Here is a 13,578-nt window from a genome sequence, read left to right on the forward strand (position 1 = left end):
GTTATATTAAGTCTGAAGAGCATATAACCCACATGGAAACTGTGGGTTTTAAAAAAGAACTGTTTCATTAACCACATACTGTAACTAGGTGGTTTGAAATTCTAAATATGAATACACAAATCCAATCTGATCACTTGCAAATAACAGTGTGGACAATCAGTCCTAAAGATCAGATTTGAGAAACAAATGGGATTTGTCTGCAGTCTGAACAAAACGTTGGCTCTGAAGGAGGGGGGGGGGGGGGGGTTGGGGCAGTCCTGGCAATGTGAGCTCATCCATCACTGTCTCACGGTGCTACATGCAGTCACACTATCCAGGGAGGACCAGCCCCACTTCACAATGATAATGTATCCACTGGTGGCCGAGGGGACCAGGAATAACGCTTCTCATTTATACAACTTTGGCCGATTTAGCCATCAATCCTGCCCGGCAAGGCCATCGTGAGGCGCGGTCAGGTGACACAGCTGGTGACATATTGCTCGGTTCAGACCCCAACCCCCCTTTATAAATACCAAGGCCCCTCGAGGCTGACGGACAACTGTATTGCCACATCAGCCTCAACACGCTTGTCATGTGTGTCATCAAGAATTTTGACCTCCGGCCTCCACATATTGAGCCATCGCCTTGACACATCCAGACTAATTAATGACAGAGGGGGACAAAGTATATACTCAAGTAAATACTCAAGTATTCAAATAATTACTGTATTGAAATTTAGAAGATTCCCCCCCCCCCAAAAAAAAAGAAAAAGAAAAAAAAGAAACAAAAATGTTCTAATATTAGTGAAAATAGCTCACAACACAGCTATTTTAACTTTTTGAAATAGGGCTTAAGTGGTCAATTCATAACATATGTATGTAAGTTTGGGGCCCAAGAGTCCCTTTGTAGAAATGTAGTGGAGTCAAAAGTAAAACATTTCCATTTGAAATGTAGCGGAGTGAAAGTCATGCGCTTGCAAAAAAAAAAAAAGACTAAAATGCAAGTACCACTGCTAATTAACGATAGCAAATCAGTGACAGAATGTTACAGGCTACAGATGTTACCTGTCACAGAGTCAGTGTGGTGGTTAAGCAACAAAGATTACGGATGACTGGATACAAATGTGAGAGGTTCTACTTGATGTTGTAGCATAATGGAGTGTAACAGAATGTAAAATGACCCCTGAACATCTAAAAATTGTCTTTAATGTTGAAGTGGCAGCTGGAGTATGTAATTTTCAAGCAAGGTTTAAAAAAAAGATAACTAACTGAAACTGTATTGTGTGTTCACAAAACTAACTAAAACAAAAAAAGAAAGAAAAAATGTCTTAAGCTTTCATATTTGACAATATTTCCTGCGTAAGCCTAGTATTTTGGGTGGGTATGAAATCTATCTTCTAATATGTGAATCATTTTATTTGAATGACCTTTTTTAATCTCTCTCTCCAAATACCCAATACAATAAAAAACTAAAACTGAGACAAAAACTAAGGCCATACTTTTCACTAAATAAAAAGGAAACTATCAAACCCTCTTAAAAGTTTATTAAAACTAAACTGAAATAAAATAAAAATGAATGAAAAGTTAAAAACGATAATAACCTTGTTTCCAAGATGTGCCATGAGGTTATGTGGATCATAACACGGTAAGAAAACAACCGAAACCTCTACAAAAGTGGTCTTGACCTTTAATACACAGAACCATTGTGCAGTTTGCTTCATTCACACTCTGCCACCACATTGTCCAGAAATGTATTAAAATACTGAGCCCTACCTGGTGACACTGTCTTCATGCGAATGGGATGGGGACAGGAGTTGAGGACACCTCTGACGTCTCCCAGTGTCATCCCCAACACAGGTGTCCCCCCGATCTCCAGGATAACGTTGCCCACTGTGAGCCCTCCCCCAGGAGCTGAAGTGACGAATGGAAACTCCCCATAGTCCGCTCCGCCACCGATGGCCACGCCCAGGTCCCCAGGGGACCCGACCAGGGGCACAAAGCTCTCATGCACCTTGGAACGCCAGTGCAGCTTCTTCACTGCCGCCTTAGACATGACGAACGAGCTGAGGAAGAGGAAGGAAGGGCCACAGAGGGGTAGAGGAGGGTAAGACAGAGGAAGGTGCCAGACAGGAAAAGCACAATGTCATTTGCACAACTTCAGAAGGTGACATCTTCACACAGCATGCATCTCACCGTGTGTGCAGTGGGCAGTGTTATTTCACACCTGAATATGAAATTGTAATTATTCCAGTGTGAAGTATTTCACACACACGTGCAAGGGTATTTCCTCTCAATGCATGAGAACCTGATATTCAGGAATAACCTGGAAACGGTCTGTGTGTTATGCAAACACACACAGTACTTGATTTGTTAAACAACCACATCCAACTACAGTTATACAGACAACTGGCCAACAGTGCCAACGTTGTGATGGCTAAAGTCTGATATTGTATGTCACATCCACTTCCATGGGAGCTGACTATCCACACACCTGTGCCAACTTCCACACCTGTGCCTGTTTCGACTGATTAGCCCCAGCATTTATTGCCTGTCTCATGTCATAATTTCCCACCTGCTGCTCATCAGACCAGTTTGTCTTAGTTTAGCAAGCCAAGTACCTAAGATGTGTTCTATTAAATTCTCAACGTTTGTATTTTGATTCAGACCCCTGCCTGTTCAATTACCTACGCCTAACCCCTTTCTATTTCAGCCTGATTGAACGGACCACCCGTGTTTTGCACCTGGACTGGACCCACGGACAATGAATAGGCTTACCCCTTGTCGGACGCAATGCCCACGCTTGGCCCCTCAACCACAATTCTACCCGGTCCCTTTGCCCCCGGTTGCCTTCCTTTCTCCCAGCACCCACCAGGGTCGAATAAATTGTTGAACTTTGCATCTGTCTCCTCCTGCCTGCTTTCGAGTATTTATATAAACACACAACATGGTGGTACAGTACATGACACATTCCAGCGGATCCTCAAATCACATGGGAAAATCTGAGCTGTCCTCCAGATAGTACGGATCATTTAATAAGTAGTAATAATACAGGTAAAGCATTTGTACCGTACTACCTACTACAGAGGAACCCTGGAGAAGCCCACGTCATTCACATACGTATACCTGCAGTGCTGTTATGACTATCGCACTCACAGGAATTTGGATCTATAAATCTTTTTCTTTCCAGTGAATAATTGGCCGCATTGCTCGCACATTCACCTCGAGTCTACTACTCCTACTGTCAGCATCGGTTTGATCCTACTTTAACTGTACATCGGTGCTCTCACAGTTAAAAGTGAATAATGTTAAAGCGGGGGAAAAAACTGTCATGGAAATTCTTTTCATCTCACATAATATATGTGCATTCTTGATTCGTTTACTATATAGTAGGTTGCAGTTTCAGCACAACATGAGTTGTGCATTGAAGCGATTGTCGAGGACGGGTTCGGTTCAGCTCTGATGAAGCTGCACCCAGCGTCGAATCGCTTGCCTTAATAAAGTTTATTGCCTCGTATCCGTGTGCTCCAGTGCATTAATTCACAAGAGTACTGGAGGGGTGCAGTTCTCTGCTACGGTGCTGAGGATATGAAACTCTAAATTCCCAAACCATTTAGCTTGAGACCCAAGAGAAAAATGTTATGTCACCCCACAACCCAAACTAGTGAAAATAGCCGATCTACAAGCTTATTTTTATTTATTTAATTATGAAATACTTTAGAAAAATGGGTTTTAAATTCATGGGGAAAAAAAGCTTTTTTGGTAGGAAACAAAAAATGATGGGATATTTACTCGTGACCCATAAAAATCCCAAAGCGGTTCCGGTAGGAAACACAAAGGAGACTCTTTGTGTGTCCTACCGGAACCGCCGACGGTCATCAAATTATTGGCTTCGGAATGCGACAAAAACAAAACAAAATCCAAGAATTCAAGTCTCCATGGGGTGACTAATCGATAGAAAAAAAGTCAATTTGGGGGTGAACTATCGCTTTAAGCCCTATTTCAACTAGGAAATTATGTGTATCTCGGAATCCAATGTGGATCACGGACTTCATGTGACCAGCCTGTGACATCATGTGTGTCATCTACAGTATGAAGTCAGTCATCTATGAACGTATCTATGACATATGACTCCAAATTTGGTCAAGGTTTCGGCGCTAAATTACACAGCCTATTGACTGCCATTATAAATGCCAGGGGGGGTCCCCAGCTAAATTTGTCAATATAGCGTCACAATCATTTTAACCACTTTACCCATATTTTAAACTTTGGCTATTATATATACAAGCTCATAGCGTGGCACCGAGTGCCGCGGTATGAGCTTGTAACATTGTAACTCAAATCTTTGCTTCTGGGGGTCCCTGGAACAAAATATTTTGAGATGGCCAAATACATATCATTCTGGGGGTCCCTGGAACAAAATATTTTGAGATGGCCAAATACATATCATTTTGGGGGTCCCTGACATGAAAACGTTTGAGAACCTCTGATCTACAGTATGAAGTCAGTCATCTATGAACGTATCTATGACATATGACTCCAAATGTGGTCAAGGTTTCAGCGCTATATTACACAGCTTATTGACTTCCATTTGAAATGTAGGTATCTCCACTAGTTTAGACTAATATTGAAATGTAATATTTTTTTACTGTGTGGTTCTCCTGTTGGCTCTAATGAGGCTGGTTTGAACACGGAGAGAAGGACAAGGTGCAGCTATAATCCGTTTCACTTGAGAGACCAGCTGACTGTCTGAGCTGACAGAGATCCTCTCGTGTGTGCGTGTGTGTGTGTCTGTGTGATTGTGTGTGTGTGTGGGGAGGGGGGGGGGTCAGAGATGGACAGCCAGTGAAGGATCAGACACGCAGAGGGGCAGAGGGACAGACTGTGTGTATGAAAGAGTCAAAATGCCAAAACCACAGAGACATACTGTCACAATAAGAGAGGGGGAGAGGGAACAGGGCGAGGTGGGGGAGGGTTAAAGGTCAGTTGGAGACAGAGCCTGCTCCACGCTGCCTGGGGTTCGACTGTAAAACTCACTGATGTGACCTTGCAACCTTCAGCACAGGCACCGTGAGTCAGACATGAGATTCAACGTTCTAGATTTTTATTGTAATATTTTATACACGAGTGCACAAGTGTAGATTCGTTTCTCTCAACAACAACTGTAAAGAATATGAATTAGATAGCTGGCTAGGTTCAGGTTGTTTACGTGGTAACTATCCAGGTTTCTTTGAGGCACTATACACTGTTCTCTCTGCACTCTATTTATGTGACTATACTGTATTCACTTTGTTGTTTATTGACTGGAGTTTATCCTTGCTCTGCTTATTCTGATCTCGCACTTGTAAGAGCAGACGCTCTGGATGAGAGCGTCTGCTAAATGCCAACATTCTTGTAAATCGAGGAACATTCTTTGGTTTTGGTCGCTCAACATTGTAGCTGAGAAAAGACCATTAAATAATGAACCCACAAAGACCGGGAAAGCATCTGTCATTTTAGATTTGAACCACTTTAACCATTATGTTATACTTTGGCTATTCAAAAATAGCAGATATACAAGCTCAGCTATGAGCTTGCAGATCTGCCATTTTTGAAAAATCATGAACATTTGTGCAAATCTTTGAGTATATATATATTTTTAAAGCGAACATTTGTAACTCAAATAGTTGCTTCTGGGGGTCCCTGGAACTAAATATTTTGAGATGGGGGTCCAAATAAATATAATTTTGGGGGTCCTTGGCATGAGAAAGTTTGAGAACTACTGATATTACAGCAACATAAGTGTTTCAGAAAACTGTTAGGATTTAGACGACATTTTGTAGAATCGGCCTCAGGTCTTAATGGGTTCAATAATTAAGGATAGATAGAAGAGCACCTTGAGGTGCCTCAAGGTGCTGTGTGCATGGGTCCTACTTCTAAACATATCACTATGCATGTGCGCACTGTGCAGTATATGTATTTTTATAACTATGTATTTTCCTATGCATATGTATGTACATGTATGTGTGTATATGTTATGCGAACAGCATTAATATGCAAAGAGTCAGGTGCTTGTGTGTATGGTGTTGTGAGAGGTGCATTAAGTGTTGTATTGTGAGAGGTGTGTGTTTAAGTGGTGTGAGGGGTGGGAATAGAAAGAGCTGACAGTGTTTCAAAACAGAGAACCAAGAAGAAAATATCCAGCTATTTTCTTTAAAAGAAAATGATGATGGGTTCCGCGCCGTTAACTTGTCACTGCTGTCCTAGGGAGTTCTGAATAAACCGGATCGCATGGTTGGTGCTGTTCATCCCATTTATCCGCATCTCTGTCATTTTACATTTCTTTGGCTATTCAAAAATAGCAGATATACAAGCTCATAGAGCGGCACTCTCGGTTGCCGGATTGAATGGGTTATGCCAGGGATGCTGCGCGGTCCAACCTGATATGATGCTTATCACTAGCCTGGAAACCAGATGAATCTGACAGTGCATGCGAGAAAAAAAATGTTCCCTCGGCAGATTTGGTCTGGCACCGCTCAGTTGTGATTGGATTTCACTCCCTCCGAAGTAGTGAGGGACCAATCAGGGCCCAGTATGCAAATGTGGGGCGGGTTTATCACCAGAGGCATTTTTAGAATTTGCCCCTTGGAAATGCAGCTTCCACACAGAGATTCCAGACTAATATCTGGCAGTGATGTTAGTCTGGCCATGCCAGGCTAGCTTATCACATCATCTGTGTGCCCCCAGTCTCTCTCTCTCTGTCTCTCTCTACCCCACTGTGAAACCTTCTGCAGCAACACTGTCGACCTGTTTCCCTAAGCCAGTCACACACACACACACACACACACACACACACACACACACACACACACACACACACACACACACACACACACACACACACACACACACACACACACACACACACACACACACACACACACACACACACACACACACACACACACACACACTTGAGAGGACATACTTTTAGGTAATTTTATACATGCCATTTTTAACATATAGTGAACTTACAAGCTACCAGCTAACAACGCGGCGCGCTGTGAGCTTGTAGATCGGCTATTTTCGGTGAATGACACTGGCAGGCAACTATGTATAATAAAGGCATAAATAACTCTAACCCTAACCCCTGAATCTAATCCTTCCCAAAACCTGAAATCTTTCCTAATCTTAAGTCTAACTCCCCAAATCAGTTTTAAGCATAAAATAATCCATTTCTTCTGTGAGAACCAGGAACATTATCTTCATAATATCTTTAGCAAATTCTACAATACTCGTGGGGACATCTGGCCCTCGCAGATATATAGTAATACAAGTACACACACGCACACGCACACTCACACACACACACACACACACACACACACACACACACACACACACACACACACACACACACACACACACACACACACACACACACACACACACACACACACACACACACACACACACACACACACACCACTTACAGCTGCAAACAGAACAACAAAGCAAAACCCTGTCAGAAGAGAAATGCATGTGAACGCATTGATAAGCATCAAGGTGGCGTCTTATCGCTGGCAGCTCATTACAAAGTGCTTCTTATCTGAATGATATTTCTATAAGCTGTTGGTCTCAGGGTGATTCATCTATCTAAACAGCTCCATCTTCTCAGCGGGAATAACTGCTTGAAATGCTAAAAATAAAACCCAATAATTCGAGGAATAGTAGGCCTGTGGTATTACGTTTTGGAGATGATTTTTCACATACGCCTGTGGTATTACACTATTATGCCAGTGGTTCTCAAAGTGGACCCAGGGGTCCTTGAGAGGGTTCCAGGGGGTCCCCAGCTACATTTGTTAATACAGCATCACAATCATTTGAGGCCCTTTATCCATATTCTATACTGTACGTTGGCTATTCAAAAATAGCAGATACACAGCACAAAGTCACACGCTGTGAGCTTGTACATCTGCTATTTTGGAAAGTTTTTGAAAAATCTTGAAAGTGTTTGAACATTTTTTAATAATTTAGATTTTTTTTTTACACAAATCTTCTCTTCTGGGGGTCCACAGCCAAATATATAACAATTTGGGGGTCCTTGACAAAGGTTTGAGAACCACTGTGTTATGCTATGCTGTTTATTTGATTCAGTGATACAGTTGTTGTGACTGCGTGTTGGTGTGTCTCTATCTGTCGTCTGTTTCAAGCGGCAGAGTGCAGTGCCCACGCTGTGGCTGTTGTCTTAACCTCCTGTGTCTGAGGGAGTTTAACCCACTAAGACCTGAGGCAGATTCTACAAATGTCTTCTAAATCCTAACAGTTTTCTGAAAAACGTATGTCTCTATATCAGTGGTGCTCAAACTTCAAGGACCACCCAAAAATGTATGTATTATTTGGCCGCCGACCCCCCATTTACTCACATTTTCATGATTTTTCAAAAATAGCAGATCTACTAGCTCAACGGGCGGCGGCACGAAGTGACACACTATGAGCTTCTATATCTGCTTTTTTTTAATAGCCAAAGAAATCTAAAATGACACTGATGCTTTCCCGGTTTTAATGGTTTAATGAGCCACAGTCTGTCAGGTCTGCTGAGCATACACACACACACGCACACGCACACGTGCGTTCACACACGCACACGCACAGCACCGCAGTCCGTCCTCTGATGCTAGTGATTCTATAAACGTGCCCAGCAAAGTCACTGGGCTGGGCTGTGTTATAAGGTAGGAAATAATTATATGTAATGAGATTACAGTAAGTAAATTACAAAAGATGGTGAATGTATTGCAACAGTATAGTCCCTGAAAAAAACTGACAGTAATTAGATTATAATATACTGTGCAGCACCACAGCCACGTCACTATGACTCAGACATAACCATAAACAAACCTGATGCGCCCGTATATAGGCATGTCACTAGGACTCAGACATAACCATAAACAAACCCAATGCCCATACCCATACATAGGCATATATGGAGATCCGGTTGTCCATAGCCACAGATCTGACCACTACGGTCATACATCGTATGGTCATGTGCAGATATGGGACCGACCGACTTCAAACTTGGCGAGCGCATCGGCAAGGACTGAAGGGAGTGTGGTGCCTGCTGTCAAGTCGTTCAGATATTCGGTTGTCCAGAACCGGCAATCTGACCGATTGGCATGCCCATATATGGGCATGCCAATATGGGCATATGACATTAGGGATCTCCATATATGGGCGTAAAAGGGACACAGACAGACAGGTAAAATAGGTACTCTTTTTTTCCCACTTTCTTTCCCCCAGTTCGATCCCGGGCTACCCCAGAGTTAGTGTCGAAGTGTCCTTGAGCAAGACGCTGAACCCCTAATTGCTCCAGATGAGCAGGTTGGTGCCTTGCATGGTTTCCTCTGCCATTGGTGTGTGAATGTGTGTGTAAATGGTTGAGCTTTACAACAATCATTGTGAAGCTCCTTGGATATAAGGCGCTTTATAAATGCACCATTTACCACAACTTCCACAACACAATGTATTTTCAGGAATTTTACAATACTTGTGGGGACATTTGGCCCTCACAAGTAGTAATATAAGCACACACACACACACACACACACGCACACGCACACACACACACACACACACACACACACACACACACACACACACACACACACACACACACACACACACACACACACATACACACACACACACACACTTTGTACCATTCCATTGAGTCAGCTCTCTCTTGGGTGTTGTGTGTTTGTGTATAGCCCCGAGGACAGGTCCAGCACACAACTATAAAGAGGAGAGCACAATTAGACAGTTGGAATTACCTGCTGATCAATTAACCCTGGCACAGCAGAGCCCAAATCACACACTCCTACCACAGTCACCCTGACGACCAACCACCATCCCATAAAACCTCAGCATAGCCATCCTTCTGGACCACAATCAGCTTTGCCACTCCCTGCTGTTTAGACAATCCACCAAGTACAGAAATGCATGTGACTGGCTGAAGACGGACAGAGAGTCTTAAAGATTTTTTGGGCTATTCAAAAATAGCAGATATACAAGCTCATAGCGTGGCACTCTTGCTATGAGCTTGTAGATCTGCTATTTTTGAAAAATCTTGAAAATCTGTGCAAGTCTTTGAATATATATAAACCTTTTTAACTCAAATCTTTGCTTCTGGGCGTCCCTGGAACAAAATATTTTGAGATGGGAGGTTCGGCAGACAAATCCATATCATTTTGGGGGTCCGTGACATGAAAAAAGTTTGAGAACCACTGATATAGTGACATAAGTCAAAGAAAAACTAAAAACTGTTGAGCTTGTATATCTGCTATTTTTGAATAGCCAAAGACATCTAAAATGACACAGATGCGTTTCCGGATTGAATAGGTTAACTGAGTGAGAGTAAAAAAACAAATGCTAATAAAATGGATAAGGACAGAATAGGTTGAGTTTTCTCCATTTTGTAGTAGGATTTTAAAGTAGGCTAGAACGATATGACAAACGTACAAACAAAACCGTCCTAGGGTTTGACTTTGAGGCCCCTTTAAGCTTAATTTATATTTACTCGCATGAACTAAAAATCTGTTATTTTCGGCAAGTGATAGTGTCGTACTATGGTGTATTAGAGTATACGCTCACACTGTGACACAACTGTGTCAGAAGTGTTGTTGCCAACGCATGCTGAGGAGTCAGATGCCGCTGCGTCAATGTCCCCTGTTGTCTTGCAGGTTGTGGATTGTGGGTTACATGTAGTTTGCCTGAAGTTGAATTGGTTGGCTGTAGTCTCGCACACGATAGCCAGACTTTCATACATCTCTGCCTACTGATAAGTCTGGTGATATTCTAACTCTGTGTGGGCTGGCGGAGGTGGTACTGGTAACAACTCAGAGATGAGACAGAGGGCTGCCATTCTGTGGTAAAGGCTGTAAAGGTGTGTCCTAAAAAAACTAATCCGGTCGCCTTCACCGGCCGTCCAAGCCCATACAATGGATTTAAATGTATCCAGACAATTGGTAGGTGGAGATAGCTGATCATCTGTCTATTGAAAGACTAGGTTGGCTGTGGTTGGAGTGGTTGGCTGAAAGAAAACTACAAGCCTATTTCCTGCCAAGAGGGGTCACCCACCCACCGGCTAGGCCTGTCACAATTATTACATAATTATCTAATCGCAATTATTTGAGTTAATCGGAATTATTTTGCATAATCGCCATAATGTTGAAAAATGTTCGTAGATTTTCAAATACTTAAAAAAAAAAGCAGAAATAGTTGATCTACAAGCTTACAACACCTCACAGAGTGACACGCTTTTTTCATTAATTCTTTAGTATAAAAGTATAAAATTATACATTTGTTATACCATATTTAAGTTATTTGTCCTATCTGCTGCAATATTTGATTACGAAGCCTAAATGACAAATTTGTATTCATATGTTCCAATGTTCAATGCAAAACAGACAATTAAATCGTTAATCACAATTATTTGTGTGACAATTAATCGTCAACTTAAATTTGTAATCGTGACAGCCCTACCACCGGCTTCTTAGTTCTTTCCTATTGGTTGACACCCGGTCCAAGTTCACCACTGTTGAACTCCACTCTTCAGACACGTTGAAAGCGCCACGTCAAAACACCGCAACCAGACACTCCACCCCCTTGCTCCCGTAGGATGGGAAGTGTAATGTGACCGTGCCCTTAGCCACTTAAACCCTATAATTGACCGGAGTCAACCTAGGCTCTACACTAGGCACCCTCCTGTTTTCACTCTCCTAACAAATATCTTTTCGCAGAAAATAGCAGATCTCCAAGCTGAAAATGCGTCGCAACGCACGTTGTGAGCTTGTTGTGAGCAAATGTTCTCCCCAGAATAAGGATGCTAGGGTTCAAATGTTTAGGCTTTACAGTCAGAGAGACAGTAAAATTGAGGTCTAAATCTGCTCTTCATTTTCGTGGGATATATTCCTCGCCAAAATAGATCTGACGTGAGTGTAAGATGACCCCGCTCTCTGCTCTTATTTCAAATAAAAAAAACAACAACATCACTTCTATAAACTGCAGAGAAGGAGAACACAATACTGGATACTGATTCAAGGATATCTAAGCCTATAAAAAGCAGCAAATATTGAACGTGCTGACCTTTAGGTCAGAAACGAGCTGACCAGTCCGTCTCCTGTTTCACCTGACTTCCTCTCCACCAGCAGTGTGTGCAGGCCTGTGGCCTTGCTGCCCAGGCTGTACAAGGTAATTTCAAACCAGAGCCATCTGTCAAGGACACACAACAGGCTCTTCCCCTGGAAGCTATTCTTAGAGGTTAATCTTTATTTTCTCATCGTATTCCTTTATTCAAACGGCATAAAGCATATGCTTCAGGCTACTGACAGCCGACATGAAATGTAAACAGCTGAGACCATACAGGGTTGTTTTGTATCTCTACTTGAGGAATGCCTTTCAGCCCAGAGTAGCATACAGTATAACCATGATTTAATTATGAGTATATTGTTTAGTTGTCTTTTACATTGGAAATTGTCTGTGATTGTGGTGTGGTCTTCAAACTATTTTTCTGCAATAATCATCTCAACTACCACCCCTACATGTGGTAGGCACACATATACACACACGCACACGCACACGCACACACACGACCACGACCACACATGTAAATAAGCTCTCAAGCTTTATTGTATTTTATTCTTTTGACAGATACAGATATGTACAAATATATGTTTATGCATATGCAATTTGTCAATAAAGATGCCAATCAATCAACCCATTAAGCAACATAATTGTTATCCTCCTGTATCCTGACTTACAGTTACGTTACTGTATCTTCAAATTAATGCTGCAAGATTTTAGGCATTACACAACTCATACCATGAGCCATGACATTATGTAGACCCAGTGGCATACACAGACCTTATTACACATGGGTTTTCAGATCAAAAGAGCCCGGTCCACACAGAGCTGGATAGGGCCCCTAATATATTGCAAATGACTAAAAGTACATATAATAGCCTATGAATTTGTATGTCTATAATATGGGCGACTATTTTCATAAATTAAAAACAAAATGAACTAGATAAAGTGCTCCTCGGAGCACAGGTCTCCGCCAGGTCAGATACGTTATTGTGGCCTCCTGGTGGCGCTATAATAGGCCAATGTGAAAAGGGTGCCATTTATTCTTAGGTCGTTCACGGCAATCGGACACTGCATTCATGATTTGAAGCATTTTGTTCCAAAAATGTGTTTTGCTAAATTAGACCTGCTGGTGGCGCTATAACAGGCCAATGTGAAAAGGGTGGCATTTGTTCCTCGGCCTAGTGGGAATGTGCGTGTGAAATTTCATGGAAATCGCATGCTGCGTTCATGGTTTGAGGCAGTTTGTTCAAAACGGACCAATCCTGCAAACTTTGGATGGCAACCTTAACCAATAAGGATGGAATATGGGAAATCGGACAGATCAGGGTTGATCACATGACTATAGAGATACTGTGTACCGATTTGCATGACGTTTGGTTAAAAACTGTAGGAATAATGTGAAAAAATGGGTTTTGCACAAATCGGCCTCCTGGTGGCGCTATAACAGGCCCATGTGAAAAATTTGAGGCAGAGGTTCTGAATT

At 42.2% G+C, this 13,578-nt stretch overlaps 1 protein-coding gene across 1 annotated transcript in view; it reads right to left on the reverse strand.

The window, feature by feature from the left end:
• The window catches only part of LOC311054099 (membrane-associated guanylate kinase, WW and PDZ domain-containing protein 3-like), a 75,504-nt gene that overhangs the window by 49,561 nt on the left and 12,365 nt on the right, over nucleotides 1-13,578 (reverse strand). Inside the window, exon 2 of the mRNA XM_084069979.1 lies at nucleotides 1,752-2,041. Within this exon, the coding sequence (XP_083926105.1) occupies nucleotides 1,752-2,041 (290 nt within the window). The remainder of the gene's footprint in view (nucleotides 1-1,751; nucleotides 2,042-13,578) is intronic.

The sequence above is a fragment of the Gymnoscopelus microlampas genome, assembly GCF_963454915.1.
Source record: "Gymnoscopelus microlampas genome assembly, chromosome: 10".
Classification (NCBI taxonomy): Eukaryota; Metazoa; Chordata; class Actinopteri; order Myctophiformes; family Myctophidae; genus Gymnoscopelus; species Gymnoscopelus microlampas.